The sequence below is a fragment of the Callorhinchus milii genome, unplaced genomic scaffold, assembly GCF_018977255.1.
Source record: "Callorhinchus milii isolate IMCB2004 unplaced genomic scaffold, IMCB_Cmil_1.0 Scaffold20, whole genome shotgun sequence".
NCBI lineage: Eukaryota > Metazoa > Chordata > Chondrichthyes > Chimaeriformes > Callorhinchidae > Callorhinchus > Callorhinchus milii.
This window is the reverse complement of record NW_024704761.1, coordinates 2,218,607-2,245,121: the sequence shown is the minus strand read 5'-3', so window position 1 is coordinate 2,245,121 and position 26,515 is coordinate 2,218,607. Positions and strand designations below refer to the sequence as shown.

General features: G+C 50.3%; 4 protein-coding genes across 6 annotated transcripts; 2 read left to right on the top strand and 2 right to left on the bottom strand.

Annotated features, from left to right (window-relative positions):
- The first annotated feature begins 45 nt into the window (after positions 1 to 45).
- Positions 46 to 10,991, top strand: LOC103175643 (protein HEATR9). The gene is made up of 17 exons (XM_042342464.1): positions 46 to 65; positions 2,223 to 2,284; positions 2,852 to 2,953; positions 3,218 to 3,363; positions 3,844 to 3,967; positions 4,396 to 4,452; positions 4,690 to 4,746; positions 5,229 to 5,289; positions 6,009 to 6,136; positions 6,477 to 6,665; positions 7,239 to 7,331; positions 7,428 to 7,547; positions 8,062 to 8,135; positions 8,761 to 8,812; positions 9,214 to 9,300; positions 9,844 to 9,935; positions 10,706 to 10,991. Exons 2-17 carry the CDS (start codon positions 2,237 to 2,239, stop codon positions 10,779 to 10,781), a joined length of 1,506 nt encoding a protein of 501 aa, XP_042198398.1. The 5' UTR covers positions 46 to 65; positions 2,223 to 2,236; the 3' UTR covers positions 10,782 to 10,991.
- A 518-nt stretch (positions 10,992 to 11,509) lies between these two features.
- On the bottom strand, positions 11,510 to 14,276 carry mrpl27 (mitochondrial ribosomal protein L27). 2 transcript variants are annotated; one of them, NM_001292915.1, is given in 5 exon segments: positions 11,526 to 11,841; positions 11,906 to 12,144; positions 12,986 to 13,053; positions 13,300 to 13,425; positions 14,140 to 14,202. In NM_001292915.1, coding segments are annotated over 4 exon segments (453 nt in total). In that variant the 5' UTR covers positions 14,192 to 14,202; the 3' UTR covers positions 11,526 to 11,841; positions 11,906 to 11,937.
- Positions 14,277 to 14,734: 458 nt separating this feature from the next.
- On the top strand, positions 14,735 to 20,055 carry eme1 (essential meiotic structure-specific endonuclease 1). The gene is made up of 8 exons (XM_007888917.2): positions 14,735 to 15,086; positions 16,045 to 16,190; positions 16,778 to 16,861; positions 17,126 to 17,247; positions 17,380 to 17,479; positions 17,885 to 18,000; positions 18,554 to 18,743; positions 19,301 to 20,055. The coding sequence occupies exons 1-8, from the start codon at positions 14,735 to 14,737 to the stop codon at positions 19,517 to 19,519; spliced, it is 1,329 nt and encodes a 442-aa protein (XP_007887108.1). The 3' UTR covers positions 19,520 to 20,055.
- An 888-nt stretch (positions 20,056 to 20,943) lies between these two features.
- lrrc59 (leucine rich repeat containing 59) lies at positions 20,944 to 25,123 on the bottom strand. Of its 2 annotated transcripts, none has more exons than XM_007888779.2 (7): positions 25,057 to 25,123; positions 23,916 to 23,975; positions 23,162 to 23,320; positions 22,934 to 23,038; positions 22,128 to 22,200; positions 21,693 to 21,863; positions 20,944 to 21,389 (listed from the first exon to the last, which is right to left on the bottom strand). In XM_007888779.2, exons 2-7 carry the CDS (start codon positions 23,922 to 23,924, stop codon positions 21,151 to 21,153), a joined length of 756 nt encoding a protein of 251 aa, XP_007886970.2. In that variant the 5' UTR covers positions 23,925 to 23,975; positions 25,057 to 25,123; the 3' UTR covers positions 20,944 to 21,150. The 2 variants fall into 2 exon arrangements, with proteins under 2 accessions (XP_007886970.2, XP_007886969.2); XM_007888778.2 differs by having other exon boundaries at positions 24,896 to 25,118.
- Positions 25,124 to 26,515: the final 1,392 nt, after the last annotated feature.

The following is a 26,515-nucleotide window of genomic DNA, read 5'->3' as shown; positions in this document are numbered from 1 at the left end:
GCGTCATATACGTCACCGCGTCACACACGTCACAGCGTCACCGCACGTGTGCGTCTGCTCCTGTGGTGGGTAACGTCACTGTGTGTCACTGTCTGTGTGTCACTGTGTGTGTGTGTGTCACTGTGTCTGTCACTGTGTGTGTCACTGTGTCTCACTGTGTGTGTCACTGTGTGTGTCACTGTGGGTGTGTCTCTGTGTGTCTCTGTGTCTGTCACTGTGTGTCACTGTGTGTGTCTGTGTATGTGTCACTGTGTCTGTCACTGTGTCTGTCACTGTGTGTGTCACTGTGGGTGTGTCTGTGTGTGTGTCTCTGTGTCTGTCACTGTGTGTGTCTCTGTGTCTATCTCTCTCACTGTGTGTATCTCTGTGTGTCTGTCACTGTGTGTGTCTCTGTGTGTGTGTCACTGTCTGTGTGTGTGTGTGTGTCACTGTACCTGTATCTGTCACCGTCAGACATGTGATGTGTCAGACGTGCGTACGACCGAAAACAATTCCCACATTCGATTACAAATACAGTCACTACACTTGACTGCGAAAAAAGCAAAACACGAAAAAGGGACCGAACTAAAAATCCCGTTGGACTTGGGTCAGAAAAGACACCGCACCTCTCATTCACACAGTGCCCTTTATGCGGGATAGCTTCTCAGAGCGCTTAGGGGGCGTAGAATCTGAAAGAACATCCACCGATGGCGGGGGGGGTGGGGGGGGGGGGGGGGCGGGGGGGGGGGGGGACGTGCAGCAAACCTGAATTCACTGAGCCGAGGGGGCGAGCAGAGGAGTGCGAGCAGCGGACGTGGAGAGCAGAGAGATGAACTCACTGCGGCACCGACTGCTGAAGAAATAAAACGTGTTGATTTCCCTGGACTTCCTTTGTGTCGTAATGCACCCGCAGTCCCGTTAATTCTGACAAATTGTACAAACGTGGCAGACACATGTTCTCCTGCGGCAATGGTTAATGAGGGCAGAGCCTGCCACCTTTGCTCATGTACCAGCCGCGCTGCTCCTGCCACGTGCTGTCTGGTAGCCTTTGCTTGATTTCCATTTTGCAGCACCTGCCTGAGTCGTAGAGGGTGAGGATCTCGGCCATCGTCAGGATAGCGCCCATCTGACCCCTCATCGGTTGTTGTTACGAAGGAGCTGGTTTGTCACGCGTCGTTTGATTTGGCTGCTCTGTGATGATTGATGACCGCCGGACTCGGTCGCTCGCTCGCTCACACGCTCTGCATCAGAAGGTTGGGGGTGGGTTGGTTTGGAGGGGGTTCCAGGCCCACGTTGGGAACGTCAGATCACAATTTGATCCCTTGTTAATGGCTTTCAGACTATAACCAACGTGGGACTAACTGTTATCTCATGTCTGTCCCAATTTATCCTCTCCGAGAGGAGGCTCCAATGGCTGCAATATGCTTTCCAAACATTGTCCTTATGTGGGACATTCTAACCTTTGATGTCACAATAGACCGTTGCTTACAATATTGCGTGATTCTCTGTGGCTTTGTGTGTGTAAGATCTGCCGGGAAAGGTTAGTGGGCACACTTCCTCTGTGTCCTTCACCAACAACATTCACTTCACGCTGCGACCTACATGCAACCACAGAAGTTTACGGCACAGAAGGAGAACTTTCAGCCCATCGTGTCTGTGCTGCTTTTTTTGTAGAAAAAAGAGGAATCCTTTCAGTCCCATTTAGCTGCCCTTTCCCCCAACCCCTGTGGCTAACTTTTTTTAGGCTATATGTGTACTTGTTATTTATGTACCAAGTCTTGGCTCTCGCCAATCTGCACGTAATACTGTCCGGAATTAGATAAGCAGAAGGAGTCCCTCCAGGGAGAGTCCATATTCCTTTCCAATAGACAACTTTGGAATTTCTATGTGTAGGTGGGATGCATGGAATTCTCAGCTTGGTTTGGAGATGCTTAAGCATGGTGATGGGTTTCTGCATGTGTCAGACATCTGGCTGACCCAAACAAAATATTTGCTATTTCCTCCAGCTTGCTCTGATATCGTAAGAAATGTTTTCGAGTACAAACCCTAGAACCCTCCAGTAAGAACTTAGTGTCCGCCTTCACCATCTTCCTGCACTAACTGTGCCACATATTGACACCCACAAATCAATTTCAATCTAAGCTGTCCAGCTGTTCTCTACTCTATTGCTTGTTTCTTGTATTTGAGCTCGTACAACCTTTTCATTGATATTCTAATTATTTTTTGTGTGTCTAATTATTAAGGCACTTTGTGGAGGATGACCACTATTTTCAGTTCCAAACAACATTGTGAGAAGCAAGGTCAGGTAAGATTTATTGTCTGCTTCCCCACAGTGTGGCTCAGTGTCATGCTCTGTCATAGTCAAGCGCTCTGGGACGTTACCCTGCATGAGGGGCACCATATAAATGCAAGTTGTTGTTGTTGCCATTAGTCCCAGCCTCTGCTGAGCAGTGCTGGGGCACACACATGAATTTTAATTTCCTAGCTCGAGAAGCAAGAAGGCTTTGGGAACAAGACATTGCTGAAATACACTCCAACTAATCACCTTTGCACCACTTTCACCTACATAACCTTATGTATTATAAACAATGCTATTATTTATTTCATGATCATTGTTGCAATCTTTTATTGTGATATGAAATGTAGGTTCTGTCTGCCTTCTGATTCAGGTGGCTGTTTACTTACTTTACTTATACTCTCTCCTCTGCATCCAAATTTACCCACAAATTCAACCACAACTTGCATTTATACAACGCAGATTAACCAGGACAGCATCTCAATGCATTCACCCCAGGGAGCGTCTCAGAGCACACCCTCATCCTTCCAAACCAACACTCAAACCTCTTTTGTTGTCTTGCTATAATTCTCACAGCTGGAGGAAAGACAGGACAAGACGATATTCCTGACAAAGAAAGGAAAATCTGAACAGGTTATACTGCCCTCAGTTATTCAACCGACCCCTGTCCTCAGACAGGTAAGGCGGCAGAGTCCCCTGGGAGAGCAGCGTATAGAACTCAAGTGAACATATGCGGCAAAGTTTTAAGGATTTTCAGTATCAGGAATGGAGATAGGTGGGTGGGGGGTGGGATATGCAGGTGAACAGGATCTCCCTGGAGCATTTTGGCTTGCGAGATAAGGTGCATTTGACTCAGCACCTTATCTCGATAACATAATAAAGTGCTATATCAAATACAATGGTTATTATTATTATATAAATGGGTCTTGTCTTGTTTCTCAGTCTTTTCCTCCACACCCATCTAAATGGACTCAGACAAGCCTAGAGAACCTTCCTCAACAGCCTCGACTGGTCAATCAACTGTTCCTGGAGCAACCCAGACAGACACCTCGTCAGGCTGAGGAACTCAGGAAGAAATTAAAACTGAGGTAAAGGAATGAATGAAAATGCAAAGAATCAGGAACTAAAGCTTGCTGGCAGAGTTCTGCGGGGGATGACCTTCTGCTGGTGGGTAAACATGTACAGTACTTGCAATGAGGGATTTTCTAATTTAAGCTTAAGTTTGTGTGACTTTGACCAGAACAGTCTTGGGTATTGTGGATTGGGTGAAAACGGATTGGAGGAGCTCATCGAACAACAACTTGCATTTTTATAGCACCCTTCACGCAGGGTAGTGTCTCGGGGCGTTTGTAAGGTGTGTGCTGGGAAAGGAAAGAGGAAACCGGGAACCAACAATTCATTGCTGGAGGCCATCAGGTAATTTGACAGCGCAGGAGGATTGAAGGAGGGTTTTTGAGAAAGGGGTGATAAGAGCAGTTTTGACTCAGAGTCAAAATCATCTCCAGACTGATATGACTCCTTGCCTCCATGCTCCAGCCCTGATAGCACCCTCGGCCCTGTTTCTCCAGGCGTTTTCAATCCTTGCAGCAGTTCCGTGCAAATTCGTATGCTGTGTTTGGGAACATAGGGAAAGTTTCCAAACTGACAATCATTCTGCGGCAAAGAGACACACTGAAGTGGGAGAGATTACAGGTGAGTGTGAGTACAGGTGAGGGTAATTCTGACCTCACAGCTCTAGCAAACATCCTCTCCTTGCTTCCCTTCAGCCAATTCTGAATCCCTGTCCATGTCTTGCCCTTGATACCCAACGACCAGTTTGTGGAGGAATCTTTCATGAGGTACTTTGTCGAATACCTTTTGGAAGTCTAGATATTCTACATCATATGGCTTCCCACAATCAATTTGGTCCGTTAACTTCTCAAAAAAGTCTGGAAGATTGGTCAGACAACAAATGACAAGTTGCATTTATATAGCGCTTTCAAGCAGGGTAGGGTCTCGGAGAACTGAAACCGTGTTAGCTGTCAATCATTACATTATTTTTAGCTCAGCCCTCAGACTCCTGTTGTTTGGCCATTCCGCAATGTGGTTTATGTTTAAATAGGGTTTGTTTTGTGTTGCAGGATCTTACAAAGAAATTAAGTGCAACTTGTGACCAGGATAGACTGGACGCAGCAAAGGCAAGTCACCCAGTGGAGGAGAAAAACAATCAAACATATATACACACACACTGATGCCAGTGTTAGAACAGCACTATTGGGAACGATAAGGGTTCAGGGGCTCTCGTTGATTAGTTTAGGAGCAAAGATTTTCTGAGGGAAAATAAACGTTTCCCCCTTTGTGCTTACACCAAAGCATGAAAGCAATCGTTTACTGCAACTTAATTCTTTGACAGGTTTTTCCTCTTGCCCCGACAGGCTCTCTGGAATCTCAAATGCATCAATAAATTTGTGGTTTCTGCACTCCATGCGGCAGTAGGTTTTGGGGAAAATTGTAAAGAAAATTGATGCTGAAGAGATGATGGACTTACTCGTGTCCCAAAACTGCGAGGATCTGCTGAATGAAGCCCACCGCATATTCTCTTGACCCCATTTCTGCTTCTCGCCTGACTTCCTACCCCCACCTCTTCACACCCTTGCAAACAGATATTTCATTGCCACAGTTCTCATCCCCTTCAAAATAGCTATCATCAACACCTCTCCCCACCACATAAAACCTTCCCTCAACCCATCTCTGTTCCCTAACAACTGTTCCATCTCCAACACGATGTGAAGGCGGTGTAATTGTCAACGTGTTTTATGCTTGTGATGTGCATGCGCTGCAGTGCAGTGAGTTGTGTGCTCTGTTGACTGTATATTTAAGTGCTCTGAGACGGCGTCTGGTGCGAAGGGCGATATATAAATGCAAGTTGTTGTTGTTGTGGCTGGAGTCACCTCCGCTGTTTGTTTGTTTTCAGCTGGTGGAAGAACAGAATTGTGCAGTGAGATACGAAATTGCCAGAGCCCTTCTCTCTCTGGGTGAGTGCTGGAGACAGACACCTGATTGTTTGTACGTTACTGTCAGGGGAACAGTGGGCACCGGGCATTATTGTTGTGAGTCTCAGAATGTTGTTCCTGGATTCGGTCACTCACTCCTGGTGTTGTGTCCTGCTCCCTTTCTGGACTTGCTGGTTACAAACTGGCTCAGCGTGGCCGGATTGTACAGGCTAATCTGGTGACTCGCAACCACCTTAAGATGTCAACCAATACCCATACTTTCGGCCACAAACTACACAGTCGCTACACTTTGCAGTATATCCTGTGAAGCACTTTGAGACGTCTCAATGACATGATAAGGCGCTATATCAAATACAAGGATTATTATATTATAAACACAGTTGCTGGGAGCAGGAAGTTCTATCTCACCCAACCTTGAGCACCTCTGTGACTGGGATAGCTCTGAGTCATTGCTATTTGTGTAACAGTGTTAAGATTGCGTTAAGACTTTGCCCTATTAATAAGTAAATGATCCTTGCATTTGATACAGCACCTACAACGTCAAACAGTGACTGCTGATAAGTGTAGTGTATCTGTAGGTATACGTAACTGCATCCTATCACTGAACAGCAACAGAAAACCCAAATTGGCAAGGCCCCCCCATAATCCCACCCCCCACTCCCCCGTCCCCCACTCCCCCCACCCCTCCACTCCCCCGTCCCCCGAGCTAAGCTTGTGACTGAACCTTGCGATTCCTGCAGGGAGCTGGAAGAAAGAGGTGGTGATGGAGCTCATTAAATACGTTAGAAAAGACACTCAGATTCAGGATGATGTCATCAGCAACTTTGAGGACGCTCTTAAAAGGTGGTCGATGACCACTCGTCGCCTGGTAAACAATAGGTTTCTTGTTTGTTCACCGTTTGACAAAAAACCCATCACCGCGCTCAAGAGTTTCCAAACCAGACTGAGAGTTCCACATATGTACGGATGCCACCTACACGTGGATATTCCCATGCCTGGAATGGAATGGATTCCGCGCTCTCTCCCTGGAGGGACACACCCTGCTTACCCTGCCCACTGCTTGTCCAGCTAGGACCACCCAACGCATCAGGCCTTTGGCTTTGACAGGGTTTAACAGGAGCTGAGTATTTTTCCAACAATTTAAAAAAGAATTTACATATTTATTGTGCCCTTACGTCAATTTAATTGTTTCCTCATTTTCCTTCCAGCGGCCAGCGCTCTCTGCTGTGAGTAATATGGTTGAAGCCTTTACCCAAATTGTGACCACACCACATGCTGATCCCCGCATCCCTATGAAGGCTGCGACTTGTCTCTGCTACCTGGACAGCACAGATCAAGTTGGGATTGACAAACTATTTACCTATCTGCACGATAAAGATTCCTATACAAAGAAACACGTACGTGAAAGCTACAACCTTTTAAAACCGAAATAAAAAACAGAAGTCGCTGGGAATGCTCAGCAGATCAGGCAGCATCTGTGGAGAGAGAGGAAAGTGAGTCAAGTTTTCAGATCGATGACCTTTCGACAGAACACTTCTGACCTGCTGAGTGTTCCCAATCACTTCTGTTTTTATTTCAGATTCCCAGTATCTGCAGTATTTTGCCTTTTCAACCGAGTTTATCTGTCACTCGGTCCTTCTCCTCTCTTTTGATCCTGTTGGTCCATGCATTCTGGCCCTTTCTCTTGGTTTCTCAATTCAGTTAATTTGATCAAATTGTTCTTTGTTTCCCCTCAGGCCACTGAGACCCTCATCCATGTCTTTGTCACATTCAAGCTTCACTGCGCCAACGCTTTGCTCACCAGGCTTCCCTACACAAGCTGCAGACATGGGGACAAGACCTCAGGGGAGGGGCTGTGAGGTGCCAGCAATGGCACCTCCCAGTGGAGTTTGGAGGCGAGGACAAATGTTTATAAAAAGGTCAGGAAATATAGAGACAAAATGGAAAATACATCTCTGTCTCTCCCCCAGGCCCTGGAAATTCTGGCCAAACACCTGAAGATGTACGATCAAGTCATCATCCAGGCCACCATTGACCTGCTCTGCACAGCTCCCGTCTACAAGGTTTGTCAGCAAATCCCTTGTTCATGCAGAATGGCCGGTCAATGACAATCCTAAACGAACTAACCCGGTAACTTCGCTATGCCTTTCTGGTTGCAGCACCGATTGGTTGCTTTAGAAACACTCATCAACATCGGGTTGGAAGGCATCAATGAAAACAACATGACCGAGCAGATCTTTCAGACGCTGCGGGAAAAGCTGTGGAACGAGCCACATCTGGTGAGCTGCATCCAAGAGAGAGAGAGAGAGAGAGAGCCGCAGTGTGACCGGGCGAAAGTGGCCCCATGTCCACCCTGTCCATATAAAGGGCCCAAAGTAACTACACCATTGACTACTTGATGGCACTGAAGAAGGCAGTCGTCTCAATTCAGTTGCAAATTGGGGAAGGGGGGGTGAGCTGGCAAACCAAAAGTGTTTCTAGTTGGCAATCAGCATGTGAGTGGGAAATGTCACCCTGGTTTAAGGGCTTTCACATCCTCCCAACGCGGAGGTCCTCACTGTGTAAATATTAATGCCACTGTATTTTGTATTGTACGGTACAGAGGGTTTCTCTTGCAGGGTTGTGTTTGTCGCTCTGAGACGTGCAAAGAATGCGATATAATGAGCGCGTTGTTGCTGTTGTTTTGGGATCCTGCTTGAGGTAATCATAGGATATTTTTTCTAAATTCGAACCAATGACTAATGACTGATTGTCCTCTTTTTGCCCCCCTCCCCCCCCCCGCCCGTGTTGTAGGTAGTGCGTCAGCGTGTGGCCATGACTGTGAATTATCTCCGAATGAAACGAAAAATGTGGGAAGTTGTTGAAAAGTGAGTCCATGAAAGAGGGGCAGCTCACCGGGGCGGTCTGTGTTTCTCAGAGCAGCGGGAGTTTTGATTTTACTTTAACCATCACTGCAGTGTGATAGCTCAGCCCAATAATGAGGATGGTCAATAATAACACTTCCTGCATTTGATATAGCGCCTTGTGGAGTCCTGTAGCTCAATGGTTAGAGCACTTCTCTTGCAAGTGAGAGACCTGAGTTCAATCCCAGGCAGAGGGTGAAACCTCGGGCAAGTTTCCTTACTCCACACAGAGCCTAATAATAATCCCTCCAAAACAAAACAACAATAAATTGGTCATTTTCAATCCACGGCTGTTTGTGGGACATTGCTGTGTGCAATTGGCTGCCGCGTTCGCCCACAAATATACAGTCAATTCACTTTACAGTCTATTCTGTGAAGCGCTTTGAGACGACGAGAAGACGTGAAAAGCGCTATATCAAATGCAAGGATTATTATTATTATTATCACATCCACTCGCGCTCCCTCACTACTGTCAATAATCTTACCCTGGGACTGATCCACGGGGCATTGGCTCAGGAAGCACCTTGACTAAACTCAGCACCTCTCGCTGTCAGGCGGCACAGTAAGATTCGTCCCTTCTGTTTAACAGACAGTTGGGGCACAAGGATGAAGAAAACAGAAGCCAAGCAGTTATTTCACTGGTGAGTTACCCGATTTTTCTGTCATTCGTTCTAATTGACTCGAAGCTGTGAAGGAATAATATATTAAAAAAAAAGTAACCGTCTTGAATCTCGGCTGGGCTTCTGAGAAAGCAGTTACTGACTATAAACTATTTTGTTTTTGCTAATTATTATAATAATAATCCTTGCATTTGATATAGCGCCTTATCGCGTCTTCGAGACGTCTCAAAGCGCTTCATGGGATACAACACAAAGTGAATTGACTGTGTATTCTGTGGGCGACAGTTTTGTGGACTCTATAATAATTGTGTCATTGGCACAAATACTAATCGTCCTGATAATCCAGCCCGAGAGCGACTGTACGTCCCAGATACAAGTTGCAGGTGAAATGCGAGGCTGACCTTTGTGTGTGCGTGTGACAGGGCGTCCTGGGAGTTGGCAGTACCCGGATGCTCCGAACTCTGCTGGAGATGACGGAGATCGACCCCAGTGATCAGGTGCAGTTCCAGGTAATGTCAGCGGCTCCTTAAAGGCCCCAGTTTACCAATAACTTTGCAGAGCAAATCATATGAAATATACTTTGGATTTACGTAACGGTTCCAACTCTCTGCTACCATCGGTTGATCCTTGTCAACAGCTTGTATTTGTATCGAGCCTTTCACATCCCAAGGCGCTGGACAGTCAAGGATTTGGACTGGAGCTTGGGGTTGGGATCAGGAGGGTGGAGGGCAGGAAGGGTGTGAAAGTGACCGATCTGAATGATCTACAACTTGTGGAGGGAAGAATTGGGAAGGCCGACAAGCAGGGAGGTAGCGTAGTCGAGCCTGGATGTGATGACTGCATGGATGAAGATATATATATAACATAAATACTGTGTGTATATATATTAGGATATACTGTGAATTTGTATATTGGGCGAAGTGGAGGTGGACGAAAAGGAAAGCACCAACCACCAAAGCAAAATCCAAACACATTCCCGTCATTTATGAGATGCGAAGAGTTTTTGTACCTTATGCTGAAATATCAGATTGCTGTATCTCTTCCTCAAACAGATCATCAGGACTTTTGCCAGGCTGCATCTGAATGATATCCGTGTGAAGAGAAACCTGTGCAATCGACAGCAGAGAGCAGGACCGCTGGGCAGGTAATGCTTACGGACACCTCCCCCCTCCCTGGAGTCAGGCTCCGCCACTGTTAAGCCTTCTGAGACCCTGCTACCCTGCATTGAGGGTGCTGTATAAGTGCAAGTTGTTGTTGCTTAGAGACAAGGGAATGGCTAAGGACTACAGAAAAAGAGAAAGGGCAATCTCCTCCATTGCGATGGATTCTGTGGTCCTCAAAGTCATGCACACTCCGGATCATTGTGAATATCTTTCCACTGGTAACACGACGAGGGATAGTGATTAAGGGGAATAACCTATTTCTGTTGGTTGGTCAATGGAAAGACCTTCAAGACATCAGAGGAAATGCGTTGCATCCACTGACTCCCTGTGCCACTACTGTCAGCAGCTGTGCCTTCAGTCACTCCGCCCCTAATCTCAGCACCTCCCTGCCTCGGCCCCTTTATCTTCAAATCCCACTTGAAAATTTACCACTTGAAAATTTACCTCTTCAACCACGGCCATGTTCATCTCCTTCAGCCCCCACCCCCCCCACTCAATATCCATCTCCTAAGGGGTTGGTCAAGTCCTCACGGCTGAGTACAGCTCTGCCACCTTCCCAGAGAAGATTGTTGTTGCTCTGGCAGTTGTTCCTCTGACATACTCGAGGGTAAAACTACAATCTATTTGAAGAGTCTATATGAATCTCTTTCGGAAAGCCGCTGTGAATGTAATAGGCTCAACGGCCTCCTGTGCTGTACGTTCTATGATTCTCATAACAAGTTAACTGATGTGTGTGGTTGCTCAATTCTAGAGAGGCGTCTAAAGCATTGAAGAACTTTGTGAACTTACCGTGTGAACCTAAGCAAAGTGTTTCAACACTCATGTAGTAATGAGCAAGGGATTACATTTCAAGTCTCAAAGTACTCTTACATAGCAACACAAGAAAAGCAAGGACATGAAAAGGCCTTTCAAACTTCCATCTGCCACAACCATGGTTAAAATCTTCAGCCTCAACACTGACCCAACTGAACAGTGTAACATGACCCGGCTGCCTCCGATTGTTTTTATCCATATTAAATTGGGGATTCTGACCTCCAGCTCTGTGACACCTTTAATGCCTTTAATTCAATTGTCACATTCACATCGACAGGAGCCACACCAAACACAAACTGTCATAAGAAGTCTAATCTCTGATGTAGACGACCAACCCAGAGAAGTGGGTGCACTGGTGATTTTAATGTAAATGTGCCTATTATATAATTTCAAAAATAACAAATTACATTTGTGCAGCACCTTTCACGTCGGAAGGACATCCCAAGACATTGGTCAGCTAATGGTTTACGCCCTTGCTGGGGGTTGGAATCAAGAGGGTTGGAGGATAAGAGGTGTGGGATGTGGCCGAAGGCACGGTTAAAGAGGAAGGTTTTGAGACGGGCATTGAAGGAGGGATTTGGGGATGGTGTTCCAGAGAGGGGATAGAAAAGCTGAGGGCTCGATGCCTGATGGTGGGGCGGGGCAGGGAACGTGGAGCACATCCCTAGTTTCAGATTTTTCAGATTTAACCCGTTTACAAAGCAAACAGAATCCCAGGTTTTATAAATAGCTTTTTTTTTTAGGTTTTATATAGGAAAAATATCAAATACTCAGAAGATTTTAATAGACCATTCAAGAAAACTGCAACATCCCGAGAAAGGTGTTTGTAATGTACAGTAAACTCCTAATAACTCATCATTCCAAAGAGGAAAAAGGCTCAGCGACCAGTTATCCAGAGTAGTGAGTTAGGCGCATGTATAAATACATAAATAAACCCAGCCGGGATATTGAAAGATTGACTCAAATGGTAGTGACAGGTTAAGTCAGTGTTGAGTTATCAGGAGTTCGCTGTAGGTTGTCTGATGGAGTCTTCGGGGCACGGAATTCCTGTGATCTCAGAGACAGACAGAGCTTCTGTTCCCCACTGAGAGCCCTCTGGGCATTCTGAGTATTCACGTCCTGCAACGTTCCCATCAATCTGTTGTCACAGAATGAACCTGCTGCCGAGGCTCAGAGCATGTCCACCAGTTTGAAGCGACCCTCCTGTTTCTCGGGAACCACGTTGATGCAAGTCTTGTACAGCACGGCCCCCCTGGGCAGGCGGCAGACCACCCGAGCGGCCTCCAGGCTGCGGGGGGGAGGGACGTACACTTCCTTCGTGTAACGGACAACACCGTCTTCAAGAGCAAACAGTGTCTTCCTCCGACCCATTCCGACCTGTGGGAAAATCATAGAACTTCCAGTCACTTTCCTCTCCTCCCTGAAGGAGTTCAACTCCCTGTGGTCCTCACTGGGACGTGTTCTATGGATGTCCCTCCAGCTTTACCAGATGCCCACTGTTCATGTGTCAGCTTTGAATCAGTGTCTCGCAGCCAAGCACAATCCATCCCCCACCCCCCCACCACTCGATGCACACACTGGGCACATCCACCTTCCAGATAGGGTCCCGGGCCAGTGATCAGGAGTGACAACTGGCTAAATGCCGCTTCTCTAACCCTGGGAACAGGCACATTGCTGTATCTTTGTGGTGGTTTAAAAAAAAGGTTCATATTTCATCCAGATCCAAATCGGTGTGAAAATTCACGGCCTCAGTGCGGCATCACCCTCTAGTGGCTAATAGTTTAATACTGTAACAACACACAGATAGCAGATAGCTTCACTCCTTCATTGGATTATATTCACGTTGCAGCCCTAACCGAGGAAGTATTAACCGTACCACAATCTCAAAGTGAACCGTCAACAAGCTCTCCTCAACTGAGTATCCCGCAGCCAAACAAATACTACGAGCTGCCAGAGAACTGTAAACGCATAATAGAGAAAGTGGGTGGGTCATTAACACATGAGCGGATTCCCCTTTGGCACATTAACAGCACCCTGCCTGGTCACCCCTGCCACTGGCTTCTATTCCAGCACACACTGAAGGATGAAGGCTTGCTGGAGCCGTTACATTAGGATAGTCTTAGCCCAGAGAAAGTAATTCCTTTGTGCAAAACAAGTCTTAAGGGATCCGACTGGTTTCTTCCCTTGTGCCACATTAGGCCGGACAGCAATAACTTACGTTGGCTCCTGGATGCCAGCGAATGAGGCGCTGCGTTGCCAGAATATTTCCTGTGTGAACAAAATCACCTGGAGGAACAAAATCAAAACATTATTTACTGCTCCAGAGTGTCTGTGCAGCGATGCTCTCACAGCGCTTGATGCATGTTCAGCAAGAATTGCTCTGGAATATTAGACGATTCATTCAGTCCCCCCTTCAAAATCAGTGACATTCCGGAGGAATGTCCTTTCACCTCAAGTGCAATCGCTTCTTAATTCATTTTGAACTCTCAAATCGGTTCCCAACAAAAAGATAAACATTTAAAGCTTAATTACCATCTAATTTCTTCCATCCATAACGTTTACCAGGACTGTTCCCACCTCGATTTTTGGAAGCGCCTGATGACTTTTTGGATGCGCATCTCAGGGAAACAAGCCAAGGCTCCAGAGAAGTTAGGAATCCTCGGGACACAATAGAAGGACAGAGAACGTTACTATTATGTCAGTGACTGAGTGACTGAAAACATTTCTTAAGCAGCCAGAACTTCAAACAAAATCAGGGACGCGCGGATGTGCAAAAATACTGATTTGAAAATGAGATGAAGTCAGGAAGAGGGATTGTGGCCCAAACCAGGTAGAAAAATCAAGAGAACAATAACCCTCACATCTGATACAGCGCCTTTCACGTCCGGAGCCATCGCAAAGCACTTCACAGTTCTTGTTTTTGTTGTAGTAACTGTGAGCCCTCACATTCCCGCAGCGTCACAGTGTCCCACCAAACAGCCAATCGGCGCGAGCGGCCGATCACGTTTGGGGGATTGTTGGCCGGGACACTGGGGGGGGAACTCCCTCCTCTGTTCGGTCGCTGCCGCGGGATCTTTAACGCCCGCCCGAGCGGGACCTCGGATTAAACGCCTGATCCGAAGTACCGGCACCGCCGGCCAGACCGTGAGCTCCGGGTCCGGAGGCGGGGGCTTGAACCCCTTGAGGGGAGAACAGCAACAACAACAACAGCAACAACGAGATTCCATTTACAGAGCGCCTTTCACGTCGGGGGGGGGAGGGGGGCGTCCCAAGGCGCTGAAGTGTGACCGACTGAGACGAGCGGCCGCAGGAGCAATCCCCGGCAGCTGAGACGCTAACCGGGCGCGGAATGGCACCGCGGCCGACACCCACCGAGCCGCGCCGGGAGCTGCAGCGACCCAAGAGAGGCCACGAGCGCCGCCATCTTATCCCGTCACCCGCCCCGGGGCCGCGCAGGCGCCGCGTCAGCTGCGGGGGCCGTGTTTTGTGAATGGAGCTGTCGGCCGCCGCCCGGACTCGCCTCGCCTCCTATTGGCTGGCGCGCGCGCGCGCGGGCCCCGAGCTGATTGGACGCTGCGGAAAAGCCCGCCGACCAATGGGAGCGGAGGGCAGGCGGGACCCCGCCCCCGTGAGCGCCTGCCGCGCTGGGATTGGACAGGTCGGGCGGCGCTGCAGCCAATGAGAGGGCGGGTGGGCGTTCCCGGAACAGGGGGTTCGCGCGCGAGTGGCGGGAGAGCGGATCAGAGAAACATTGTATCGGCCGCAACAATGTGATTGTATCCGTTTGCTGTGACGATCCCATTGTGTGTCCCCATTGACGGTCAACTCCGCACTGAACCTCATTCACTCTCATCGTCCGAACCTCTCGCCGTCTCACTCTCTCGCTGTCGGTTGTGACCCTGCGGTATCCCCGCAGACCCCCCACCCCCACTCCCACCCCCACCACCCCTCACCGTGTGCGGCTGTGATGAGCAGCAGTGAGGGTGAGGAGGGGCCCCTGGCTCCCCTCTCGCACCGACTCCGGGGGAGGCTCGCGGGGAGCCAGGCTTGCGGCATGTCAGCCCCCCCGCCGCGCCCCCCCGGCGGGCCCCCCCCCGCCGCCGCCGCCGGGCGCTCGGCCCGTGGCTGGGACATCTCAGACTCCGAGAGCGAGCGGGGGCCGGAGCGGGGCACGGTGCCGCCCACCGCCCGCGAGAGGCGGCAGCGCCCGCCCGCAGGGAAGGAGAACACCGGGGCGACCAGGAGGGCGTTAGCGCAGAGCGTGAAGGCACTGAAACCCAACCACTGTCTCAGCCACATGTTGCTCTCCATTGACCCCGGTGAGTTTAATCTGATGGGCAGTCTCGCTCCCCCTCACCCTGTGTGTGTGTGTGTGTGTGTGTCTCTGAGCTTCTCACTCTGATCTGCGTGGCCCTCACTCGGGGGCTTGAGCTGTGTGGTCCAACCCCATCATCATCAACAACAACAAGCACAGCCTTATATTTATATAGCGCCCTTCACCGGGGATAGCGTCTCTGAGCACTAAACAGTGGCAGAGCTTGACACCAAACCAGAGGGGAGGGGCGGGGGGGTGACCTTACCGTCTTCAGGCACAACCTGAAAATGGGGATGAGGGGTCAAGATTGAGAGAGGGAGTTCCAGAGTTTCAGGGGCGTAAAGCACGGCCACCGCTGGCGGAGGGGATGAGGGACGAGCAGAAGGCTGGAGTCAGCCGGGTGGAATTGGTGGGATGGGGGCCATTGTCAATGCCCAAAGCCTTCAGCAACTTCACCCCAACCTCTCCCCCACATTGTTGCCAGAGAGATCAACTTTGACCCAGTTAAGAATCTGGTGAGCAGAAGTTTGCTGTTAGATTCAAACAATCGCAATGCCGGTTGCTGCCATATTTTGGCACGAAAAGCCGGCGGCGGCATTTGCTCTCCTCTTCTAGTGCCGAAAAATGCTCTTACGTGGGATCATAAATAATCCCTTTGAATTTTTTTTAAAAAAACATAATAATAATAATAATTTGGCCACTCAATCCGTGACCGTTTGTGTGTGGGGGGGGACGCTGCTGAGCGCAACTGGCTGCTGCGTTTTTTCGCGGCCAGTTCACTCGACAGTGCATCCCGGTGAAGCGCTCTGAGACGTCCAGAGGACGCGATGATGAGGTGCTGTATCAAATGCAAGGATTATTGTTTATAATCGTCGTCATCACCGCTGTGTTTTCTAGAGCTGTCTTGATTTGCTTGGTGTCTTTTATGTGACCTGGGCCTGTGGTTGCTGTTGCTGTTGCAGGGCTGCTGGAGGAGGACGTGGGCGGGGAGACCCTGAGCGCACTGCAGGCCACGCAGAGCAGCTGCGTAGTCGAGGAGCAGGCTGTCGGCCGGAGTGTGACCTGGCGCAGGAGACGCGTCCAGCCCGGGGCTGGGGGCGAACACACGGTCGGTGGCTTCTCGGCTCTTGAGTGTAGACCTGTTGTACATTGCGTCTGGGAGATCTCGCGTTGAACACTGCCGCGTGCAACGTATAGCCCTGGTTTTATCCTACGTTGATCCACGTTCCTTTCTCGTCAATCTCTGACGTTATGAACCCTGACTGCCCTCCCTCTCCCTCTCTCTCCCCCCCTCACTCTCTCCTCCCTCTTCCCTTTCCCTGTAACAGAGGCATATAGTCGTTTATTGACTCTATGGAACTTCAACAAAACATCAATCAGGAAATTACCAATCGAGCTCCGGCTCGTTCAACAACAACTTGCATTTATGTACCGCCCCTCAGGCAGGGTAGCGTCTGTCAGGGTAAACCACTCCCTGCGCGATAAAGGATGGGAATTTTCCCCTTGCTGACATTTCCCGGGTGAAGAGTATAGATATTCAATGGGTTCAAATGCAATCTTCTTCGAGTCTGGCCACGAGCGACTGGCCGGGTCTAGAATTCACGTGTTGTAGTAATAATAATAATAGTAATCCTTGCATATGATAAAGTGAATTGACTATATTTTTTGTTGCCACATTAATGGTGTCTTTGACAGAGTGAAGACTGGGTGGAGGAGCCTCACGTCTTGGTCCATGTTCCCCTGGAGGGGTTCTTGTCCATGGTTCACACCTACTCGCAGGTAAGAGCAGGTAAACTTGCCCTAAACTAACCCTGAGCCCTGCAGCCTCCCTCCCTCCCGCCAGCCTGGGGTTGGGTAACCTGTGTTGCTGACAGGTTTGGGCTGTGGGAAGTGTCTGAAGCTCCTTTGTGTGAGGTGGTTATGAAAAGTTGCAGTGAGTTCAGGAGGTGCCTTTCCTGTGATGGGAAGACGCTGACTGTTCTTTCCCTGTTTGGCTGCTCATCGCTGCACACTGACTCTGACACAACTTGCTTTTCTCTCCAGGAAGTACGAGGTGCTGACACTGAAGGCCAGGTGACGTTGCAGAGTTTCTCCCAGAGTATTCTGGACAGAAGTGCCGGGAGGATTCCTGCTCTGGTTGTCATGGGATTGGAGCAGTATTTCAGGTGAGGATCATCTGCAGTAACGCGGGGCTAGTAAAGCCATCGTTATTCCTGTAGCGTGAGTGCGATGGGAACGTGGGAATGCCTTCCCTTTTCTCTGTGTAAACATGATGGTCGGTGTGTGTTTGTCTGCAGGACTCAGCGGAAGCGACTGGTGACAGAGCAGGGGGGAGATCGACCAATGCGCCGGAAGCAGAAGAGCCGAGTTCGGGTCTCGCGTGTGGACGTGGAAGTGGTGAGGCCTCTGAGGGCGATGGGACTTATTGCCAAATAAGATATCCGATGCTGCTTACTGTGAGCTCCCCCTCCCCACCTCCAGCCTCCCCCCACCCCAACCTCCGCCCTTCCCACTGCTCTCCCCTTCACCCAGACGTCTCAGGCCTCCTAAAATGTGCATTAAGTACCCCCTTTGTGGGACGTTACTGTGTGCAAACTGGCTGCGGTGCTCATCCACAGAACTCAGTCACTACACTTCCCAGTAAGCCCCGCGAAGCACTTTGGGATGTCCTCTGGACGTGAAAAGTGCTACTGTATATTAAATGTAAGGATTATTAATATTGTTGCGGTGTCTCAAACCAAAGCGATGACCAGTCATTTTGTCGGGTTTATAATGAAATCACTTACTTGTCCCATGCCACAGGCTCTGGTGCACCTACAGCTGACCACAGGTGTCCAGGTACAGTTCCTGGAGACCTGGAAGGAGTTTGCGGATCATATCAACAGGTTCACTAAAGCCGTGGCCGAGACTCCTTTCAAGTGAGTACAGGACGAGCTCGGGGATTCACCTGGGACTTCGGGAACGTTTCGAGTTTGTTGAGGGTTTTTGTGCTGTTGGAAGAATATTCCTGGGGAGGAATCCCCTATTGAGTAATTTTATAAGATTATTCAGGCTTTTCGCCAAGTAAAGCTTACAGCTGTCTGCAGCAGAGCTGGGGTTTGGTGCACAGGGTCACTGGCTTATCAGGGCTGGACACTGGATGTTCCGCTTGATAATCTAGTTGTTTGTATTTTCATTCCCTTTGTTGCTTTAAACTAACTCCACTACAATATTAGTGCTGACAGCTTTCCTCTTCGGCTACAGGGCGGAAAATGTTTCTCCCTGTGATGATACAACCATTTCCTGTACTGTGTGTACACTTGTGATTTCATTGTCTTAGCGAGCGTTCGTGATAATAGTGTTCGCGGCAAACATGGCTCTGCGTCTCTTTGCTCTAATGGATTCTCTCGTTACTTAATTCTGTGGACACATTCGTGAACGTTGCTTCAAATGTGGGCCATTGTTGTTAAGTCCCTACATTTGCTTTGACAGGAGAGGGCGAGAGAAGGCTGACATCTCCTTCTACATGGAGAATCAGGGGTCCAGAGAGGTTAAAGTGGATCGTTCAGGGAAGGGTCTCTTACAGGTTTGGAGTAGACAGATTCAGCAATTCAACAGAGTCAGCGCTGACATGGCGAATGCCATCGTTTCCGTATATCCATCACCGTGGCTGCTTAATCAGGTAAAATTGTCTCTGGCCAACTATTGGAGCAATTAACATGTTACTGATGAGTGATGGGCCATCAGTGCTTCTAGCAAGGCAAAGGCTGTTTATACAGCCTTTACGCAGCAGAAAGTATTCACTTAGCAGCAGGAGTCTTTTTTTTTTCTGCACGTTTACCTTTGAAATCATACAGCGGACAGCGTTCTTTCATAAAAATGCTCCTGTCCTGTGACTTGTCCTGTGATGTTGGCTGCCGGGTTTCGCCCACAAAAATATAGTCAATTCATTTTCCAGTATATTCTGCGAAGCGCTTTGAGACGTCTCAAAACACGTGCTAAGGTGCTATATCAAATGCAAGGATTATTATTATTATTAATATATGTTCTGTGGATTGTGTTAACTCCCATCATTCTGGCTTTCACAATATATGTTTTATAAAACATTACTGTAAGTTGTACAGAAAACAATCTTGTGCACCTTGTGCAGTGCCATCTTGTGTAACTGGCTTCCTTCGTCATCGGGAATCCTCAAGCTACTCTCTGGAAGCTGAGTTGGTTGTCTTGTCTCCTGTTTAGGCGTACCAGGAATGCAGCTCAGAGCGTGAGCGACAGAGACTTCTCGCCGCCATCCCTGTGCGACGTGGAGAGGGGGTGACTTCGTCGACCAGAAAGATCGGCCCACAGTTGTCAAAGCGCGTCTATTTGCAGATGACATCCACAGACCCCAACCTTTCACTGGAAATTCACGATTCATTGCACGTCGAGACCTGTGACAGGGGAGATGGGGGGCCATAAACCTTTGGATTTCCTACTATTTTCAGGGGAAAAGGGTGCGAGTCGAGTAGCAATGGTGGAGGTGACACCTCTCAGAGGTACAATGTTGGGAAGGTATTCTGATCTTATGTAACTTACTGTAGCAACATACTGAGCCTCTGCACACTTAGTATAGTGGCTAAAAAAAAATTAACATTTTTTATTTTCAAAAAGTCATTTTGGCAGCTGCCGTGCACTGCAGTATCAGCAGAGCGGGGAGCCAGTGCGATGGATTGAGCACTGCCGTGTGCCCAAGGATAATGATAATCTTGCCTTAAGTACAGTGCCTTTCAGAGAGGACGTCCCAAAGTGTTTGGCAGGATTTACCCGTAAAGTGTAGCGACCGTCTTGTGGCTGAACGAGATGCAATGATCATGCTGCATTGCTTTGGGGCACGGTGGGGGTGGGAGGGGGGCGCGGGAGGGGGGTAGCTGAGAGTACCACAAACACAGAGGTGAAGACCGTGTATAGCATTACACTGGGAATCATTGAAGAGAGAATAAACAGTTGCCTCGGTAGCCTGCTGCTGTCTGTTTATTTCCATTAGAATTCCCAGATGTGGCCTTGGTACGTACGGCAAAGTTCGCTGTCGACACTGCGTTGGTTTCTGACAGCCTGAGGTTACATATTACAAGATTTAAATATAGAATCACACCGGGAACGAGTGGATTGCAGAAAATACACGTTCAAGGTAAATAACATGTGAATGTGCAAGTCAGCCGGGCCTCCTGCTCCCCAGGGAGTGACTGTTAGAAGAGGCTGCAGGTAGAGGTTGGTACTAATGCTCTCACGATAATCCTGTGATCCTGACAGTCTCAATTCACAGACGTGAATTTCCGAACAGTCCCCTGTACTAAGCCTCCCTCCCACGGTCGATCGCTGCTCTGTGTTCATAGAATCCTACAGCATAGAAGGAGGCCATTCAGCCCATCGTGTCTGTGCTGTCTCGTTGAAAGAGCTACCAACTAGTCCCACTCCCCCGCTCTGAGATGAGTTGAGTGAGAGGAGTCATGTTGGGAGTGGTACAACCAGCCCTGCACTGGGAAGGGGGGGGGAAGTGGGATGTTCCCATTCAGGATCACTATTGTGGGCAAAGCTAGGCTGTGCTTCACAGTTAAAACAGCCTGAGACCCGCTGTCCGGGTTTACACAGAAAGGCCACGTAGGTGAATGTATAGCCTGAGGCAGCAGGGGGGAGGGGGATATTGAATTAAAATCAGGTCAATTTAGTCCATTGCCGAGGCGCGTCAGATAAGAGGCGGGGGTTGAAAGGGAGGTTTTGCTCCCGACCGTTTGGATGCCGTGCAGCGCTGTCAGCCAATGGCGGCTGCGCTGCTGCCCGACAGAAAATCAGCGCGAAAGTACTTCAAAATCAAAAGTCGAGAAGAAAAAAAAAAAAAGACGCTGTTTCACAAGGAACATTTTATAAAGATTTGGCAAATGCAAAATGCTACGGTGTGGATTTAGTTTAGAGCTGGGCGGGAGGCGGGCAGACAGACCGAGGGAGGGACGAACCGCAGCCCCCGGGACGCTCGATGGGGTTTATGTGCTGAATAAGAACACACAAAGTAATCCAATTCCATAGGAATTTAAGTGACTTTGCCCGGCGGGGAGTCACGGGAAAGGGATGCTGCGTAACAGCCTCTGGACGGCCTGGTTTGTCTGCAGGCTGCGGAGAGCGGCTTCGTACAGCTGGTTGAGGGAGCTGCAGCCCGGCGTGTGGAGGAGCTTTGTGCGGCACAACAGCACCGCGGTGACCCCGAGCACGCACAGCAAGACCAGCAGCTTCAGCAGCACGTCGCACAGCCAGCGCTGCTTGGGGGAAGCTGGCGGCCGAGCGGAGGATTCCGGCTCTAGAACGGGAGAGAAAGCGGCAAAGTTACCACCGAACTTTCCTGGTTTAAAGAGACCCTTATCCCAACCCAGTTAACAAAACCGCGCCTGCCATCACCTCCCCCCCCCCCTCCCAACCCCCACCCCGGCCCAGTGTCCTGCTCCGCCACTGGAAAGCAACTCGTATTCGCGCAACTCTCAGCAAAGAGTCAACACTTTCGACAGAGGCAGCGATTTGGGGATGAAATTGTTGGGGGAAAATCTGCAAGAAAACCAAACGTACAGAGACACCTCTAACTCAGACCCCCCCCACATCTGCTTACTTTTTGTCACACCATCGCTTTCCTCCTTCTTTGGTTCGTTCAACCTTCGTTGTCTCAGTGCGTCGTATTCCCTCCTGCGTCTTTCCTTCTCCTCCATCTTCTCTCGTTTGCGTAGCTCTCGTTCTCGTGCCTCCTTCGCTCGTAATTCTGCTTCTCGTCTTTTCTCCAGCTCTGAAGTGACAGAATGAATGACGGCTGTTAATAACAGTTTGACATGCCCTGCTTTATATCTCACTCCTCACACAACAGTTAACAACCCCGGAGGTTTTACTAAAACACTGTAAAAATGACAGGTACATAGTCAGGATTCTCTCTGACCACCCAAACAACAGTAGAATCCTAAACTTACTCATATAACATGGAGAACCTGTCTCGTTCAATTGACAAACGTCTGGGAGTACAGTGGTTCTATTTCAGTAAGAGTGCTCCACATACCTCTCTCAATCTGCAGCCGCCTCTGTTTCTCCCGGTCCTGCTCAGACTGAATGGCTTTCATATACTGCAGAACCTGTGAGTCCGAGAATAAAAACCAAGAGGGGTTAAGAGTTTTTGCCCGAATGCAAACCACTTACTGCACCAAATTACTTTGTACTGTGCAGATCACTACATTCAGATATGCTTTTAGCTATTTCCATATTGACAAGTCAACCTTCAATAATAAGAATAATCCTTGCATTTGATTTAGTGCCTTATATCGTTGAGACATCTCAAAAGTGCTTCACAGAATATACTGTAAAATGAATTGACTGTATATTTTGTGGGCAAAAACTGTCAACATCTTTATTCACATGAACACATCCTCCATTTCTATTAGGTGTTTGTGCTTGAAAGAGTTAAAGAGCACGCTCTATTTTGTTATCATAGAGCAAAGGTTTAATTCCTCCCTCACCCGAAGGCTACTTATACTCCTTGCATTTGATATAGCGCTTTTCACGTCTTCTAGACGTCTCAAAGCGCTTCACAGAACACTTGGCCTCTGTGTTCTTGGGAAAGTCAGTATTTCTGTCCAACAAATTTCACTGGAGAGTGTGTGCAGGCAGAACAGAGCGAGTGGCAAGAGAGGAGATAGGTGCTAGTGAATGTGATACAGTACAGTGAGCAGCTGGGGTGAAAGTCGATTTATTAAACTAAAAGTAAAAAAGAAATTCTTTTGCTGCTGATGCGGATTGTGAAGCTTTTCATTGGTATTTAGCAGAGATCACTGCTCTCAGCATTACTGGAATCAGGTGTGACGAGCTCACCTTGACAGCGCTCTGTCTGCACTGTTTCTCGTCCAGGCAGTCCCCGGCCACTTTCTCAAGCGCTGGATCAAGTGGATTACCTTTCAAATCCAACCACTTTAAATTCTGTAAGCAAGCAAAATAAATACAAATGATACGGATCAATCAAATCCGGTGACAGTTTCCTTCCCCTACAAAGTGTTCCCATCACCTCTCTGTCCCCCTGTTTGAGCCGGGAGCTGTGCGTACCTTGAGCTGTGCGAAGCTGACGGGCAGGCTGACCAGTTTGTTGTTGTACAGGTCCAGGTGGTGCAGGCTGACCAGGCGGCCGAAGTCTCCGGGCAGCTGCTGCAGCTGGTTCTTGCTGAGGTCCAGCTTGACCAGGTGGGTCAGACTGCAGAACTCAGGCTGCGTGTGAGTGAGTGCAATAGGTTAGAGCAGAGAAATACACAGGCAATTCAGGAACTTTGCTGGAAAACTCCTCTCCTGAGAACGTTGCCTCCTTCTGGCCACTTCCCCCGGGAACGTCATTAAATGTTCAAACAGTGGACAAATCCCTTTAAAGTGCCCACAAACACCCCCACGTTCACTTTCCAGCAAGAATGTCACGACAGTGAGTAAAATACTCCAGTGAATTGCACGGTTTTCAGTCACTGTCACATTATATTAACAATAATAATCCTTGCATTTGACACAGAGTCTCATCACGACTTCGAGACGTCTCAATGCGCTTCACAGGTTATTCGGTAAAGTGAATTGACTGATTACTTTGTGGGCGAAACGCGGCAGCCAATTGCGCACAGCGGCGTCCCCAAAAAAGGTCATGGATTGAGTGAACAAATTATTATTATTTTATTCATTAATTGGCACATCACTTTTCCTTGGTGGTTTAACCAATATAATCTGCAGTGGGTGACAAAGAAATTACACGCACAGTATTAAGTACAAACTGTTCTACCATTCCCCCCACCCCCTCCCCACACACAGTAGATTAATGTCTTACCGGTAACATGATGAGGTTATTACAGGACAGGTCCAGGATTGTGGCCTTGGGTAATGCGATCTAAAGTACAAGAAGGATTCATGTCAATTCATTAAATATCAGACAGCACAATGTCACAATGTTGGGGGTGTGTGTGGTGTGGGGGGGGGTTGGGTGTGTGTGTGGGGGGGGGGGTTGGGTGTGTGTGTGGGGGGGGGGGGGTTGGGGGTGTGTGTTTGGTGGGGGGGGGGTTGGGTGTGTGTGTGGGGGGGGGTTGGGTGTGTGTGTGGGGGGGGGGGTTGGGGGTGTGTGTGGGGGGGGGGTTGGGTGTGTGTGTGTGGGGGGGGGGGTTGGGGGTGTGTGTGTGGGGGGGGGTTGGGGGTGTGTGTTGGTGGGGGGTTGGGGGTGTGTGTGGTGTGGGGGGGGGGTTGGGGTGTGTGTGTGGTGGGGGGGTTGGGGTGTGTGTGGGGGAGGGGTTGGGTGTGTGTGTGGGGGGGGGTTGGGGTGTGTGTTTGGTGGGGGGTTGGGGGTGTGTGTGGTGTGGGGGGTTGGGTGTGTGTGGGGGGGGGTTGGGTGTTTGTGGGGGGGGGGGTTGGGTGTGTGTGGGGGGGGGGGGTTGGGTGTGTGTGTGGGGGGGGTTGGGGTGTGTGTGGTGGGGGGGGGGTTGGGGGTGTGTGGGTGGGGGTTGGGTGTGTGTGTGTGGGGGGGTTGGTTGTATGTGTGTGTGGTGGGGGGGGTTGGGGGTGTGGGGGGGGTTGGGGGTGTGTGTGTGGTGGTGGGGGTTGGGTGTGTGGGGGTGTGGGGGGGGGGGTGTGTGGGGGTTGGGGGGTGTGTGGGGGGTGGGTTGGGTGTTGGGGGGGGGTTGGGGGGGGTGTGGGGGGTGTGGGGTGGGTGTGGTGTCTGGGGGGGGGGGTGTGGGGGTTGGGGGTGTGTGTGTGGTGGGGGGGGGTGTCTGGGGGGGGGGGTGTGGGGGGTAATCCTCCCCCACTTCAGTCACTCACCAGCTCTCTGACCGGGATGTCGCTCAGGCCGCTGAGGCTCAGGTCCAGTTCGCGCCCCTCGAGCCGCTCCCTGAGGCTCAGCTGTTTCCCGCTACTCCTCCGCATGTCGGCGCCCGGGGGGTGTGTGTGTGTGTGGGGGGGGGGGGGGAGGGGGTACCTACCGGGGCCGCTTCCCCGGGTCTGTGCCGGTCCCGGCCCGCGGCCGCCGCCACCAGATGCACACGTCACGACAACTCCCGGGGAGAGGGCAGGAGAGAGGACGCGGACGGGCAAGAGGCGCCTCACCGGGCGGCCCACAGCGCCCCCGCCCGGCGGGAGGAGCGGCCCCACAGCGCCGCCCCACAGCAGCGCCGCCCCACAGCGCCCCCGCCCGGCGGGAGGAGCAGCCGCACACGTTGGGGCTCCAGCTGCGCCCCGTGTGGTTGTCCCGGAGCAGCTCCTGGGAACCGGAGCGCCGCCCACCCACACACCCACACACCCCTGAGCTCAGTCTCCCCCACACACCCCTGAGCCACTCAGTCTCCCCCACACACCCCTGAGCTCAGTCTCCCCCACACACCCCTGAGCCACTCAGTCTCCCCACACACCCCTGAGCCGCTCAGTCTCCCCCCCCACACCCCTGAGCCGCTCAGTCTCCCCCCCCCCACACACCCCTGAGCCGCTCAGTCTCCCCCACACACCCCTGAGCCGCTCAGTCTCCCCCACACACCCCTGAGCCGCTCAGTCTCCCCCCACACACACCCCTGAGCCGCTCAGTCTCCCCCACACACCCCTGAGCCGCTCAGTCTCCCCCCCCCCACACACACCCCTGAGCCACTCAGTCTCCCCCACACACACCCCTGAGCCGCTCAGTCTCCCCCCCACACACCCCTGAGCCGCTCAGTCTCCCCCCCACACACCCCTGAGCCACTCAGTCTCTCCCCCACACACCCCTGAGCCGCTCAGTCTCCCCCCCACACACCCCTGAGCCGCTCAGTCTCCCCCCCCACACACCCCTGAGCCACTCCAGCAAAGGGAAGGGTTAGTGTGCTCAGCGATCAGGATCCCTGGCAGGACTCCTGCTCCGAGGCTAATGATCATTGTGGGTCAGCCAACTGAGCACAGAGAGGAATCACACCCCAACATTCCTGGATGACTCAGCACTCACTGAAAAAAACATGGATTCAGTGGGGAATTCCAGGGAAAAGGGACAGGGAGCAGGGCTCTGCCTTCCATCCCTCCTGGTCGGATTATGCATATCAGAGACACCTCGAATTGGGGGAAATCGAGCAATGAACCATCTTATCTCCAAATTAAAGACAAACAAGCTCTGTTGTCCAGTGTGTGTACTCACTGCCACAGTTCTCAAGGTCGGTCTGAAGTGACCATCAACCGCTCCAGAACTAATATTTAGAGCAGAGAAACAGACAGTTGACCGATCAAGTATGTGCTTGTGTTTCTCTCCACTCGCCCACCCTCTTGCTCGCTGTCCTTACCCTTTAATATCCAGCTTAAGAGCATGTTGTGAAGAAGCCTTGCTGAGCTTGGCTGTGCTCTTGGCCAGTGAACTGGCAACTAACCGTCGGTTCGTCTGCTCTGGTGATCCTGATCAGATGAGAGAGTGATTGGTAGTGGAGGCAT

Bases quoted from the DNA above. Each gene is read 5' to 3' on its own strand.
- lrrc59 (XM_007888778.2), bottom strand. From the start codon at position 25,000: ATGCGGAGGAGTAGCGGGAAACAGCTGAGCCTCAGGGAGCGGCTCGAG. The intron at 23,321-23,915 runs GTAAGACATTAA...ACTCACACGCAG, and splicing joins ATAACCTCATCATGTTACCG to CCTGAGTTCTGCAGTCTGAC. The intron at 21,864-22,127 runs GTATGTGGAGCA...CTGTCACTTCAG, and splicing joins GCGGCTGCAGATTGAGAGAG to AGCTGGAGAAAAGACGAGAA.
- LOC103175643 (XM_042342464.1), top strand. From the start codon at position 2,237: ATGACCACTATTTTCAGTTCCAAACAACATTGTGAGAAGCAAGGTCAG. The intron at 6,666-7,238 runs GTACGTGAAAGC...TCTCTCCCCCAG, and splicing joins ATTCCTATACAAAGAAACAC to GCCCTGGAAATTCTGGCCAA. The intron at 9,301-9,843 runs GTAATGTCAGCG...TTCCTCAAACAG, and splicing joins GTGATCAGGTGCAGTTCCAG to ATCATCAGGACTTTTGCCAG.
- eme1 (XM_007888917.2), top strand. From the start codon at position 14,735: ATGAGCAGCAGTGAGGGTGAGGAGGGGCCCCTGGCTCCCCTCTCGCAC. The intron at 17,248-17,379 runs GTGAGGATCATC...GTTTGTCTGCAG, and splicing joins GGATTGGAGCAGTATTTCAG to GACTCAGCGGAAGCGACTGG. The intron at 18,001-18,553 runs GTGAGTACAGGA...TTGCTTTGACAG, and splicing joins GTGGCCGAGACTCCTTTCAA to GAGAGGGCGAGAGAAGGCTG.
- mrpl27 (XM_007888777.2), bottom strand. From the start codon at position 14,191: ATGGCGGCGCTCGTGGCCTCTCTTGGGTCGCTGCAGCTCCCGGCGCGG. The intron at 13,426-14,139 runs GTGGGTGTCGGC...TTGTGTCCCGAG, and splicing joins GCAGCTCCCGGCGCGGCTCG to GATTCCTAACTTCTCTGGAG. The intron at 12,145-12,985 runs GTAAGTTATTGC...ATTTTCCCACAG, and splicing joins GCTGGCATCCAGGAGCCAAC to GTCGGAATGGGTCGGAGGAA.